This window comes from Oncorhynchus mykiss, chromosome 1 (genome assembly GCF_057628025.1).
Source record: "Oncorhynchus mykiss isolate SJ-2025 chromosome 1, ASM5762802v1, whole genome shotgun sequence".
Taxonomy (NCBI): domain Eukaryota; kingdom Metazoa; phylum Chordata; class Actinopteri; order Salmoniformes; family Salmonidae; genus Oncorhynchus; species Oncorhynchus mykiss.
Genome location: NC_143022.1, coordinates 73,777,998 through 73,793,081, shown reverse-complemented (window position 1 = coordinate 73,793,081; position 15,084 = coordinate 73,777,998). Strand labels below are relative to the sequence as shown.

Sequence of the window (15,084 nt, the reverse complement as noted above, 5' to 3'; positions counted from 1 at the left end):
TCTCGCATTCTATGGTCTGATTATATACAGTAGCTCACACACCTTTAGCTGTAGGAGTTGCAATACAAACCATGAGAGTCATTTATGGTGGTTGTGTCCTTACATTCTAGATAGTCAGAAGTCAGAAGTTGTGAAAAGAGCAAAATAAGCAGACACACCACAATTCTCATACTCTCACACATATAAACAGACCACCCACCCACCCATCCACTCATTCACACGCACGCACGCGCACATGCACGCACACAAACACACACACACACACACACACACACACACACACACACACACACACACACACACACACACACACACACACACACACACACACACACACAGTGTTTAGATTTTTAGTGCCTGTTGAGTATATACAGTAAGTCAGTTTTACCAGACTAATTTGCTACTGTAAAGCAATTATAACATTACCTAAGTTCTCAACCGTTGATGTGAGCGATGCTTAGGAAAAATCCTATTATACAGCTAATTGTATTGTATACATTTTAGGGTATGAAAAGCTGAGCTATAATTATGATTTCAAAAGCTCTCGCCTAATTGACTAAACCACAACACAAGTTACTTGAGAAGCCAATGAAAGCATACAAAACCTCATGACTTCTAACAGCTTGGAGGATTAGCAGGGAATGACATGTTTGGTTGTGTGTGTGTGTGTGTGTGTGTGTGTGTGTGTGTGTGTGTGTGTGTGTGTGTGTGTGTGTGTGTGCGTGCGTGCGTGCGTGCGTGCATGCGTGCGTGCGTGTGTGCGCGCGTGCATGTGTGTGCGTGCGTGCGTGTGTGCCTACGCATGTGCTGTGCATATGTCTCTCAACATAAAGTCCAAATTTAGCTGCATTGGCATGACACGAGGAATCCACCGTTGCTAAAGGAGCCCTGTATTGTAAAAACAATAACCTGAAATCATACTTAAAGTTACAGATCTCTCTGTCTCTCCCTCCTCCTCTCCTTGTCTCTCGGCCTGCCGACCGAGACTGGTGTTTGACAAGTTAAATAAATACCCTTGGAATGGAAAACGCGCGTCATGGTGCAGACATGGTACAGACGCTGGTTTGCACATAACACACACATATCGTAGAAACACACACACACACACACACACACACACACACACACACACACACACACAGTAAGCAAAGAATCACACTCAGATACTCTCTCAAACACAGCAGAGACAGAGAAAAGTGGTACTCCAGTCATGGTGGCTCGGAAAGCCAGGAGCCAAGAGAGACCATGGTGCTCTGAGAGACATAGGCTGCTACACTAGAGAGACATTTCTCAAACCAGGATGGTGACTTTCATAGCACTGTTGTTCCCCTCTGACCAGGGACTGATTCTGACCAGGGATACCAGGTGAGTGCAAGCTCTGGCCAAACAGTGACTTTCAAAACAATTTGAAAACAAGGGTTCAGTTTCAACACGTTTATCAACCAGCATAGGTCTTCTTTTTAGAGTGAATGTGTTTGAATGAACCATTGCGTGATGTGTGTAGAGGCGAGAGCTACAAACCTGCTAATCGTCTCACCCTGTTCTTTCCTTTAGGTGTTAGTGAGAAGAGAGGAGAGAGACAAGAGAGAGATTTCAGTCGAGACAAGAAGAGATATCAGTCGTTAATGACAGAGTCTACAGGGTCTCCCTACACCACACACAGGGACAGAGAGATGAAGAAGTCAGCCAGCTTCATACTGTAACATCCTCCCTGTGTGTATCGCATGCGAGACATGATGTCAGAAGACAAACCGCCAGGCATAAAGAACATGAACCACTACAGTCAAAGCCTTGTGCAAGACCAATTTTGTCAACTAGTTTACAGAACATTGCAGCAGGCACACATGCAAGCAATAGCTGTGCCACTCAACTGGGCTCGGAAAACACCGGAAGACAGAGATAGAAGATAGAAAGGTGTGTAATCCCTGGGCAAAAACTGGTTAAATCAATGTTGTTTGCACGTCATTTCATCCCACAAATGATATGTGATGACATTGCATTAATGTGGATATTGGTGATATTTTGTGTTTATTTCACGTTGACTTCACATTAGTTGACAACTCAACCAAAGGTAATTCAAAGCTAGACGTTGAACTGACTTCTGTGCCCAGTGGGGTGTGTATTTGTGATTGAAAAAGCAGATGTTTGTGTTTGCGCCCACTCTGGACGTAGACCTATAGGGTGTGTATGTGTATGTTTGCGTGAGAAAGAGCGAGCGAGCGATAAAGCAGGTCGTCCTGTGAATATTTCCAGGATACGCTCATGTGCCCTTAAACACACCCTAAAGTCTACAGAGAAAACATGGATGTCATTTCTGGACAACATAAGAGTGTTTGTACACTCTGTTATACTTTCAATGTTTAAATGAATTAACTGAAAGCAAGGTATTTGTAAGTTGGTTCTTTGTGGGTGGGCACCTGGAAATATTGGAATATTTAATGACTGTGGGCCTTAAAAAGAAAGTCACATATGAAAGTATTGTAACCATACAAGTATCAAATTATAATAACAGCAAAATAAGTATAGGAAGGAATGTCAAAAGGAGTTAACGAGCTGATTAAAACTCAAGTAGGGAGAAATATCCACAAGAGACCAACCGCTAAAAAAAACTAGAGGAGCACAGAGACCAAATAGGAGCAGAGCAGCAGCCATACTTTAGGTGTTACCTACTTTGCAGGACTGCAGGTATGCAACGCCTTCAAATGAGGCTTCCAGGTAGCTATGGAAACCGAGTTCTCATCAGCAGCATAACTACGCCAGACACACTACGTGCAGAGTCAACAGAAAACAAAAGAAAAACAGAGAGAGAGAGAGAGAGAGAGAGAGAGAGAGGGGGGAGGGAGGGAGGGAGGGAGGGAGAACGGGGGGATAATACAAAATAAAACAAGGCCAGAGGGAACGGAGGAGGGAGGAAGGGGGATTGGGGTAAGAAAGAAAGAGAAATAAAACAAAGAGAGTGATTAGTAAAACCGGTGGTGTCAAGGCATCATGGGGCGGAGGGAGGGGGGATACATGCCTGAAGGGGGAGTGGGCGCCCTGGTAGTGCTGCCACGTGGCACTGAGGTAGGTACGGGCACCGTCGGTGGAGTAGAGACGCCAAGCAGCCTGGGATATGAGGTGACACGCATAGAGAGACATACATAGACGGGAGCAATGGCAACATGGTGAGGAGCTAGGGTACACGTAATCATACACACACGAATAGAGGTGCACAACACATACACAGACAGACACACATACCAAGAGTGTACAAAACATTAAGAACACCTGCTTTTCCACATGTATTCAACTGGTGAATCCAGGTGAAAGCTATGATACCTTATTGATGTCACTTGTTAAATCTAACTTCAATCAGTGTCGATGAATGGGAGGGGACAGTTTAGCAGAGGATTTTTAAGCCTTGACACAATTGAGACATGGATTGTGTATGTGTGCCACTCAGGCTGAATGGGCAAGATATTTAAGTGCCTTTGAACGGGGTGTGGTAGACGCACCAGTTTGTGATGAGAACTGCATCGCTGCTGGATGTTTCACGGTCAACAGTTTCCTGTGTGTATCAAGAATGGTCCACCACCCAAAGGACATCCAGCCAACTTGACACAACTGTGGGAAGCATCGGAGTCAATATGGGCCAGCATCTCTGTGGAACGCTTTTGCCATATTGGTCCATGCTTCGAGGCTGTTTTGAGGGCAAAAGGGGGGGGAAGGTGTTCCTAAGGTTTTGTACACAGTGTAGATACAAAGCGAAAGACCAGGGGCTAACAAACAACAGAGATAACACATTCCTGCCGACTGCAGATGTAAGTCCATCTGTCGAGAGAAAATATCTGGTCAGATGAAGAAGTGTTGAAGTCCTTATCAACTCAGCCATACTATACAGAAATGATGAATAGAGCAAATGGAGTTGCCTGTTTGCGGGCCTTAAAGCGGTGGAACAGGGGAGCTAAATTGAATACATGAATCAAACGAGTAGCCTAATCGTTTTTTTTTCTGCTTGATGTTAAAATCTCTTGAGAAACAAGATCTGTGTGTGTTTTGTGTGTGTTTTGTGTGTGTTTTTGAGTTCATTGTGTATGTTGCGTTGATGGGGTATTGTAATAGTCCAGGTCTAGTCTGATAGGATGAGCTATTGCGTAGAGGGAAATCCACCCTGGGCTCTAGTGGAAACAGCTCATAAATATCACCTCTGTATTTCCTTTGGACCTGAGAGAGGACAAAGAGTCTCAGCCACGATTAGGTATCGACTACACACACTAACACACACACGTGCATGTTTCTACACACACACATACACATACAGTACCAGTCAGAAGTTTGGACACAGCTACTCATTCAAGGGTTTTTCTTATTTTTTACTATTTTCTTCATTGGAGAATAATAGTGAAGACATCAAAACTATGACATAACACATATGGAAACATGTGGTAACCAAAAAAGTGTTAAACAAATCAAAAACGATTTTATATTTGAGATTCTTCAAAGTAGCCAGCCTTTGCCTTGATGACAGCTTTGCACATTCTTGGCATTCTCTCAACCAGCTTCATGAGGTTGTCACCTGGAATGCATTTCAATTAACATGTGTGCCTTGTTAAAAGTTCATTTGTGGAATTTATTTCCTTCTTTATGCATTTGAGCCATTCAGTTGAGTTGTGACAAGGAGTGGTATGCAGAAGACAACCCTATATGGTAAAGCTGTAATCAAGGCAAGGGGTGGCTACTTTGAAGAATCTCAAATATAAAATGTATTTTAATTTGTTTAACACCTTTTTGGTTACTACATGATTCCATATGTGTTCATTCATAGTTTTGATGTCTTCACTATTATTATTGATTGGTACTGTATATGGTTTTTCATGCATTTGATACCATTCCATTCACTCCAATCCTTCCACCATTATCAGCCTTCCTTCCCTCACCAGCCTCCAATGGAACAGTTATAGCATGTCTGGTGATAAACTTGTTAGTGTGTGTTGTGTACCTGGATGAGGCTGGCTGCTGGGTTCCTCCTCTTCTCAAAGTGTTTTTGTCTGTGCTGCTCCTGTACCTTCAGGGCAAAGCCTGAGCCCAGGATACCCTGTACACACACATACACACGATGGACTGAATCTGTGGGTCTTGACACCGCGTTTGGTGAATTAACTTCAAACTGTGTGTGTGTGTCTGTGTGGTTGTCTGTGTCTCACGGCAGGCAGGGCGAAGAAGGAGATCCCCATCAGAGCAAAGCCAGCTGAGATCAGACGACCCGTCCACGTCTGAGGAGTCTTGTCTCCGTAGCCGATGGTTGTCAGAGTGATCTAGACACACACATCATCATCACAGAGTTCAGAAGTCACAATACAATAGTTACACTGTACCTCCCACAGCCCCACAAGATGCACAGAAAAACTGAATTATCCACCATTACTCTAGGCCAGTGTTTCCCAAATGTCGTTTTGTAGTATTTAGGTAAATTCCATTTTCAAATCAGTCAATTCCTTCCTGAATAGAAATATCCACCCTGTAGAGCCCTCCGGGACTAGGTTTGAATAACACTGCTTTTGTGTGTTGTGTATTTCAGTGACCTCCTTTCTCTCCCTGTCCCTGTCTCCCCTTGCACATCTAATAGCCCATTATCCCCTGACAGACACTGTAAATTACATTAATTGATTGGGTAATTTTAGCAGGTCCGAAGCAGTGGGCATTCATTGTTTGTGTCGACATTGTATAAAGTCTGGTAAATAGTGCCTGGGAAAGGGAACGGGAGGTGTTTGAAGACCAGCCAAGCATGACCTGTTATGCCACATGGTTTTTTACAACACATTTTTTTGTAAATGTGATGGTAAGGGTCCCAGATTTTTTTTTTTAAAGCGATTTCACTTGTTTTGGGAAACTTACCCCAACTTACCCTAAACTTACCCCAACCATTAATTTCCTCATCCTCGTTGTGCAGTACGTGGTCTCTGAAAATGGGGTCTCTGAAAAAACATGCACGAATGCTTGAAAAACAACCAAATATGTCCTTTTAGAAACCGAAACGCTGTCAGTATAGTGATGCAGGTCTTTAGCTGTTGTATACATGAAATTGTGTCATTCCGAAATGTATCCGCAACATTATTCCATTTTGTGAGACTCAAGACGTTTTCCCATATCCAGCTGTTCCATTCGCCGTGAAGCCTGTTGCCACAGGTAACTGCCAAAATAAAGGAAACACCAACATAAAGTGTCTTAATAGGGTGTTGGGTCCCCATGAGCCACCAGAACAGCTTCAATGAGCCTTGGCATAGATTCTACAAGTGTCTGGAACTTCCTATGTGGAAACACCTGCTTTCAATATACTTTGTATCCCTCACTTACTCGTGTTTCTTTTATTTTGGCAGTTACATGCAGAACGACAGACCGGTATCTCTCAAGTCACAACACAATGCAATATAATGTTGCAGATAAAGTTCAGAATTACACAATTTCATGTGTACAACTTATAAAGACCCGCATCACTATACTGAGAGCTTTTCCATTTCTAAAAGGACGTATTCGGGTGTTATTGGAGCCTTTGTTCATTTTTTTTCAGAGCTCCCATACTACACAAACAGGATGGTTGGTGAAAGGAATCCCTGGTTGGGTGTACGTTTCTCCAATACAAGTGAAATCGCATGTCTGGACCCTTCGATAATGTGCTATTTACATTTTTTTTGTTTAGTTGATTTTGTTGTATTTTTTTTTAATCTTAAAGTCATATTATAGACTGGTCGGCAAGTCCAGTAATGATATTAAAGCTACTCTTTCTCTTTGTCTTTCAGAGATGGGCTGGTTAGGTTGTTTTCTTGTAGCTGCTGATTAAACTTCAGTCCTGTGAATATCAATATGGGCTACATAGAAACATCTTGATCAAACTACAAATCATTGTGTGTATGTGAGGAGTGCGCACGTGTGTTTGTATGGTGTATGCATGGGCCAGTGTGTGTGCGTGCGTGTGTGCGTGCGTGTGTGCGTGTGTGTGTGTGCGTGTGTGTGTGCGTGTGTGTGTGTGTGTAGACTCACTGTGCCCCACCACAGAGCATCAGCATAGGTGGCAAAGTCTTTGTTGAACTCCTTCTCCACAAGATAGACCAGGAACGAAGAGAAGATAAGCACCAGGAACCCAATGTACCAAGCTGTCACCAACTCCTATAGGGAATCAATGTATTCTTTGTGTAAACAAATATATCCAATCTCACTGTATTTGTTGTGTCAACCAGGTCCTAAATCTCTAAAGATCAAGTTGAGGTGAGTGAAGAAAACATTCACTAGCAAGAAAGCTTGAAAGGAACCAGACACCAGGGAGCTCATCCTCCTATTTTTTGTAGGAGAACAGAGGACATAGGACAATGTAGGCCAGACTGTTGTCCATGCTGAATTAGACTACAAACATGGTCGTACCTTACTGTGCGCGTAGACAACAGATCCCAGTAGTTTCCAGGTGCCCCCTCTGCGGTCCATGCGCACCATTCGCAGGATCTGCAGGAAGCGAAGGCTCCTCAATGCTGATGTGGCAAAGATGTTACCTTGGCTACCCGCTGACACCACAGCAATGGAAGCTATGAGTACAATGATGTCTGGAAAGAGACAATGACAGATAAAGGGGAATGGGGAAAAGTCACCAAAACCAACTTCAATACTATAGTAGTATTTACAGTCTTGTAAACTTCCATGAGAGCCTACCGATAATGTATTGCTGTGTGTATGAATGACACACGTGATACTATCACACAAAGGCGTAACTTTGTGTTGCATATTGGGGGGGTCAGGGTCAATGGCTTCCGGGGTCAGCACCCTTCTATGGGGTTCTGGGGACATATCCCTCATAAGATTAAAAAAAAAATGTCTGTGAAATGAAGGGAAAATACATCCCAAAAGTTCCTGATAATTTTGTCATTATATCCCAACCAGAACTGAAATAGCCTGCCAATAATTTCTGTATTACTTTAAATTGTTAGTCTAACTCTAACCCTTTAGAAAGTAACAACGTTTGGCAATTTGTTTGTAGAATGACTGTGAGAAATTCTGTTCTTGGGTTTGATTGAACATTTGCTACGTTGCGTAACGGCTTGTACTGAACAACACATTTCCCCAAAACGTTCTTCATTGTTCTTGAAAAGACTTTGAGATAGCCTATGTTTGCTCAATTTGGTGGGTGTGGCAGGATGTGGCTTGAAGTAGATGTCTTCACGGATCCAACAGACAGGAAATTCCGAGATCCAGCTCAGGACCTGAGCGGGTCCTACATTTAAAGTTTTGTCTCCGATCTTGGTCGATTCTGATATAATTGCCACGTGTCTCGAGTATGTGCAAATAAAACGTATTTACCGACTGGACCTGATTAGACCCGTCCTCTGTTCATTTAATGTGTGAGGTGATTAGAATTGCTAGAGCTTTTTATCTGTGTCAGCTAATTGCAACTCATTAAAACGTATTGCTTATATCCCGCTAAAACTGGTTCCGGCTGCTCACCTCACATGCACTTGCTTCAGAGGAGAGAGAGAGAGAGAGAGTGAATGAGAGGAGCCTTGGTCCAGGCTACTATTGATTACGAAGGAGGCCTTTTCATTGAAGGAAAACAAAAGTCAGACGAGAAAGAGTATAGTGAAAAGATGCCGACAAGGGGACAATACTGCCGTGGACCATTGTTATTATTGTATGGCTATTTATCAATCTAAACCAGTGCAAAAAGTGTTTTGTTTCATTTTGTTAAGACATTTTTGTTGGCTAAAGTCCGTTTGAATTGCCTTTTTAATTTTGTGCTCATTGTCATTAGCCTATTGCTGCCATTTGTTGATTAAGCACCCGCTTTTCTTGGTAATTGCTTCACACTTGTAAAGGTTTAAACCAGTTCTTTAAAACATCTGAAATCCCGTTAAAGGGATCGATATGACAACAGCCAGTGAAAGTGCAGGGCGTCAAAGTCAAAACAACAGAAATCTCATAATTAAAATTCCTCAAGATAAAAGTATTTTACACCATTTTAAAGATAAACTTCTCGTTAATCCAGCCACAGTGTCTGATTTCAAATAGGCTTTAGAGCGAAAGCACCACAAACGATTCTGTTAGGTCAGATCCAAGTCACAAAAACACAGCCATTTTTCCAGCCAAAGAGTGGAGTCACACAAAGCAGAAATAGAGATAGAATTCATCACTAACCTTTGATGATCTTCATCAGATGACACTCATAGGACTTCATGTTACACAATACATGTATGTTTTGTTCGGTAAAGTTCATATTTATATCAAAACATCTCAGTATACATTGGCGCGTTTTGTTCAGTAGTTCCAAAAACATCCGGTGACTTTGCAGAGAGCCACATCAATTTACAGAAATACTCATTATAAATGTTGATGAAAATACAAGTGTTATACATGGAAATATAGATATACTTCTCCTTAATGCAACCGCTGTGTCAGATTTCAAAAAAGCTTTATGGAAAGCAAACCATGCAATAATCTGAGTACGGCGTTCAGACAAACAAATGCATATATCCGCCATGTTGGAGTCAACAGAAGTCAGAAATAACATGATAAATATTCACTTACCTTTGATGATCTTCATCAGAATGCACTCCCATGAATCCCAGTTCCACAATAAATGTTTGTTTTGTTCGATAATGTCCATCATTTATGTCCAAATAGCTACTTTTGTTAGCACGTTTGGTAAACAAATCAAAACTCACAAAGCGCGTTCACTAGTTGCAGACAAAATGTCAAAAAGTTCCGTTACAGCCCGGAGAAATTTGTCAAATGATGTATGGAATCAATCTTTAGGATGTTTTTAACATAAATCTTCAATTATATTCCAACCGGAGAATTCCTTTGTCTTCAGAAAAGCATAGGACCGGGAGATACCTCTCATGTCAAATGCACAAGACCAGCACGTGACTGCTGTCAGACCTCTGACTCATTCCCCTCTCATTCAGCCCCACTTCACAGTAGAAGCCTCAATGACCAATATCCCACTGTATCTTTGATAGGGGCTGAGTTGAAAATCGACCAACCTCAGATTTCCCACTTCCTGGTTGGATTTTCTTTGCCTGCTATATGAATTCTGTTTTACTCACAGACATCATTCAAACAGTTTTAGAAACTTCAGTGAAATGTCAGAATTATAGCAGAGAGAATGATTTATTTCAGCTTTTATTTATTTCAATACATTCCCAGTGGGTCAGAAGTTTACATACATTTGGTAGCATTTCCTTTAAATTGTTTAACTTGGGTCAAACCTTTCGGGTAGCCTTCCACAAAATTCCCACAGTAAGTTTGGCACATTCCTCCAGACGGAACTGGTGTAACCGAGTCAGGTTTGTGGGCCTCCTTGCCTGCACACGCTTTTTCAGTTCTGTTCATTTTTCAGTTCAGTTCATTAAACGAGTTTTAATGACTCCAACCTAAGTGTATGTAAACTTCCAACTTCAACTGTATATATATACAGTGCCTTGCGAAAGTATTCGGCCCCCTTGAACTTTGCGACCTTTTGCCACATTTCAGGCTTCAAACATAAAGATATAAAACTGTATTTTTTTGTGAAGAATCAACAACAAGTGGGACACAATCATGAACTGAGCTCGAGCTGTTTTGCAAGGAGGAATGGGAAAAAAATTCAGTCTCTCGATGTGCAAAACTGATAGAGACATACCCCAAGCGCCTTACAGCTGTAATTGCAGCAAAAGGTGGCGCTACAAAGTATTAACTTAAGGGGGCTGAATAATTTTGCACACCCAATTTTTCAGTTTTTGATTTGTTAAAAAAGTTTGAAATATCCAATAAATGTCTTGAGCACAGGTGCGTCCTGTTTCCATTGAACATTCGTGAGATGTTTCTACAACTTGATTGGAGTCCACCTGTGGTAAATTCAATTGATTAGACATGATTTGGAAACACCTGTCTCTATAAGGTCCCACATTTGACAGTGCATGCCAGAGCAAAAACCAAGCCATGAGATTGAAGGAAATGTACGTCGTGGCGCAGTAGTGGCGCAGTTGTCTAAGGTCTGCATTGCAGAGCTATCTGTACCACCAGAGATTCTGGGTTCAAGTCCAGGCTCTGTCGCAGCCAGCCGCAACCGGGAGACCCTTGGGGCGGTGTACAATTGGCCCAGGGTCGTCCGGGTTAAGGGAGAGCTTGGCTGGTAGGGATGTCCTTGTCCCATCGCGCACCAGCGACTCCTGTGCGGGGGGTGCGCTGAGCACGCTGACACGGTCGCCAGGTGTACAGTGTTTCCTCCAACACATTGGGTTAACCGGGTTAAGTTGGCATTGTGTCAAGAAGCAGTGCGACTTGGTTGGGTTGTGTTTCAGGGGATGCACGGTTCTCGACCTTCACCTTCGGGAGTTGCAGCGATGAGACAAGACTGTAACCATCAATTGGATACCATGAAAAAGGGGTAAAACATTTTTAAAAAGGAGTTCCAATACAGGATTGTGTCGAGGAATTGAAGAGAACACAGTGGCGTCCATCATTCTTAAATGGAAGAAGTTTGGAATCTTCCTAGAGCTGGCCACCCTAGCAATTGTGGAAGAAGGGCTTTAGTCAGGTAGGTGAACAAGAATCCAATTGTAACTCTGACAAGAGCTCCAGAGTTCCTCTGTGGAGATGGGAGAACAGAGAGATCCTTGATGAAAACCTGCTCCAGAGCTCTCAGGACCTCAGACTGGGCGAAGGTTTACCTTCTAACAGGACAATGACCCTAAGCACACAGTCAAGACAACGCAGGAGTGGCTTTCGGACAAGTCTCTGAATGTCCTTGAGTGGCCCAGCCAAAGCCCAGACCTGAACATGATCAAATATCTCTGAAGAGACCTTAAAATAGCTGAGCTCCCCATCCAACCTGACAGAGCTTTAGAGGATCTACAGAGAAGAATGGGAGAAACTTGTAGCCAAGCTTGTAGCGAAGAACCGAGGCTTTAATCGCTGCCAAAGGTGCTTCAACAAAGTCCTGAGTAAAGGTTCTGAATACTTATGTAAATTTGTATACATTTGCAAAAATCGATTTGTCATTATGGGGTATTGTGTGTAGATTGAGGAGGAAAATATGGAATTTCATGCATTTTAGAATAAGGCTGTAACGTAACAAAATGCTGCAAAAGTTAAGGGGTCTGAATAGTTTCCGAATGCACTGACAACGATTTTTTTAAATGATGTTGGTATCGGGGACATGATTCTGAATATGCTACACATCGAATCAGAACAAGTTGTTTTTTGTCATTTGTTATCGGCAGTTTTTAAGGACACGTAACTGGAACATTTGGTCAATTTCTCTAATTTGTTGATGGTGCTGGAAGTGCCCAGTCGGATATTTCCTTTTCGCTCTCTTTCTACTCTCAAATCTGAACGGGTCTCTCGGATCCGAACTGGCATGGGTCTGTTTACGTCTATTTTTAAACTTGCCTTTTTGGAACAGGTCTGATTGTCCTCGGGTCCATTTGGAACGGCTCTCTGTTTTTTTGGGACCCGTTAAGACCTCTAGCTTGAAGAAATGAGTGACGTATTTGAAGGACAGCAGTGCATTTTGAACCCACAACCCAACACCTCCCTGTTTTTTAACTGGTTGTTCAGAACAGCACCGTTTCCATTTAATTAAATGTTGCAATACGTTTTTTCATACTGAACTCAGCCCTGGTGACTTTGCTATAAATAAATAGGCTGAAGCATGCACATCTGTATTTGTGCTAATCATTAGCTAGATCAGTGCTTCCCAAACCTTTTCAGTCATGGGCCCCCTTTTATCATGGGGGAACATCCTATCATGAAACGGGGACACCATTTACTCATCAAGAAACAGTACATACAAACACCAGTATCTGGTTTCTCTTCCAAATTGAAATCAAGAATAACATTTTTATAAAGGAGAAATAAACCAGTTTACTGTTGCAAGGGGTGAGCCAATTTATTTTGTAGGTTTTCTCAGTTGAAATAAAATATAATGGTGATTTTGGAAGCATTCCTAGGGTGATTATTACGTTGATAAACATGATGAGTGCTTTCCCAACTCAATTTTGGCCTTCACATTTGTTTTCTAAACATAAATAGGTTGCTGCTGCTGGTCAGAGGCTGTGAGACAGGCAGGGTTCTCTGACTGGGGAGAGAAACAGGCTTGCTTGAAACTACTGGTTTCAGAGAAACAGCCCTTCTCTAATTCTGTAGCCTACTAGAAACCAGTTGTTTCAAAGCTTATAATACTACCAAAGTTGTCTTTGAACTCACTATATTGAGCCCAAAATAACCATTAGCAGTTATTCATCGATTTTTCGCACTCGTCACTTAGCAATAGAAACCTTCTGAATTTAAAAAATGGTATATATTTATTCATGCTTATGAATTTACCATGTTAAATGTGACTGTACTTCTTTACTTCTTACAAGTTAGCTCACATAATTAAGGGTTTTATTAAGAAGAGAGAGGAGAGAGAGAAAGAGAGAAGCTATTGCTCCATTCTTCTTACAGGCATTGCGCAACTTTATTTTCCTTCACAAACCACGGCCTCTGAGGACCAGGCCAAACCAAGCATAATTGGCGGCGGGGGGATCCAATCATAAAATTAGGAATTGATTAGTACTGTGTAGTGTAAAGCCAGTAGCTACGGTGGGAAAATGATTTCCAATACATCAAATGTATCATGGTATATTATTGGGAGGGTCAAATTGTGTTGATCTGGAGCCCTAGAACTGGTTAAGAAAATAGGCACGTGTACTGGAGGAGTCATCGCAGGGATCTAAAATTACCTAGTATTCACTTTCACGTGATCAGAGGAGAAAGGGAAGAGTATAAGAGAGAGTTAGAATAAGAGGGGCAAAGAGGGTTTACACAAACCCACATACTTAGGGCCATCACAGCGAGGATCCTGAAGCATACAAACCACTATTGCTCCTACAGTAAACCACGACAATATTGTGTTTCGCTCAAATTCACATCAATCACATTTCAGCAAACACATTTCAAACTCTGAAACTAACCTTGGATGGTTTTAGTCTTCTCTATTGAAAGAAAACATAGATTGTGATCTAGGTTTTTGGAAACTGTGTTTATCCTTTCTTTTATGAGAACTCAATGCCAGCTTCTGTTCTTCCTGTTTGTGTATTTAAGTGCATTATCTTTCAACCAGAAATCAGCCTTGTTGAAGATCAATTGATGGAGTGATAGGGCCTTTGCAGTGCAGCACACACACCGATACAAAAACATACAGTGCCTTCGGAAAGTATTCAGACCCCTTGACTTTTTCCACATTTTGTTACGTTACAACCTTATTCTAAAATTGATTAAATTCAAAATTGTCCTCATCAATCTACACACACAATACCCTAGAATGACTAAATGAAAACAGGTTTTTATAAATGTTTGCAAATTAATTAAAATAAAAAGCAGAAATACTTCATTTACATCAGTATTGAGACCTTTTGCTATGAGACTTGAAATTGAGCTCAGGTACATCCTGTTTCCATTGATCATCGTTGAGATGCTTCTACAACTTGATTGGAGTCCACCTGTGGTAAATTCAATTGATTGGACATGATTTGGAAAGGCACACACCTGTCTATATAAGGTCCCACAGTTGACAGTGCATGTCAGAGTAAAAACCAAGCCATGAGGTCAAAATAATTGTCAGTAGAGCGCAGAGACAGGATTGTGCCGAGGCACAGATCTGGGGAAGGGTACAAAAATGTTTTTGAGGCATTGAAGGTCTTCAAGAACACAGTGCCCTCAATTATTCTTAAATTGAAGAAGTGTGGGAGATGGGAGAACCTTCCAGAAGGACAATCATCTCTGCAGCAATCCAACAATCATGGCCTTTATGGTAGAGTGGCCAGACGGAAGCCACTCCTCAGTAAAATGCACATGACAGCCCGCTTGGAGTTTACCAAAAGGCACCTAAAGGTCTCTCAGACCATGAGAAACAAGATTCTCTGGTCTGATGAAACCAAGATTGATCTCTTTGGCCTGAATACCAAGTGTCATGTCTGGAGGAAACCTGGCACTATCCCTAAGGTGAAGTATTGTGGTGACAGCATCATGCTGTGCGGATGTTTTTCAGCGGCAGGGACTGGAAGACTAGTCAGGATCGAAGGAAAGATGAACAGGGCAAAG

The 15,084-nt window shown here is 42.0% G+C and overlaps 1 protein-coding gene across 6 annotated transcripts in view; it reads right to left on the bottom strand.

The window, feature by feature from the left end:
- The window catches only part of kcnq5a (potassium voltage-gated channel subfamily Q member 5a), a 113,890-nt gene that overhangs the window by 24,307 nt on the left and 74,499 nt on the right, over window positions 1-15,084 (bottom strand). For 3 of the 6 annotated variants that reach the window (XM_090239610.1, XM_036984484.2, XM_090239629.1), the window contains exons 4-9: window positions 7,396-7,571; window positions 7,018-7,143; window positions 5,184-5,294; window positions 4,979-5,074; window positions 2,671-2,765; window positions 1,522-1,548 (exon numbers count right to left, since the gene is read on the bottom strand). In XM_090239610.1, the coding sequence (XP_090095736.1) occupies window positions 1,522-1,548; window positions 2,671-2,765; window positions 4,979-5,074; window positions 5,184-5,294; window positions 7,018-7,143; window positions 7,396-7,571 (631 nt within the window). The remainder of the gene's footprint in view (window positions 1-1,521; window positions 1,549-2,670; window positions 2,766-4,978; window positions 5,075-5,183; window positions 5,295-7,017; window positions 7,144-7,395; window positions 7,572-15,084) is intronic. The other 3 variants (XM_090239619.1, XM_036984487.2, XM_090239640.1) reach the window with 1 other exon arrangement.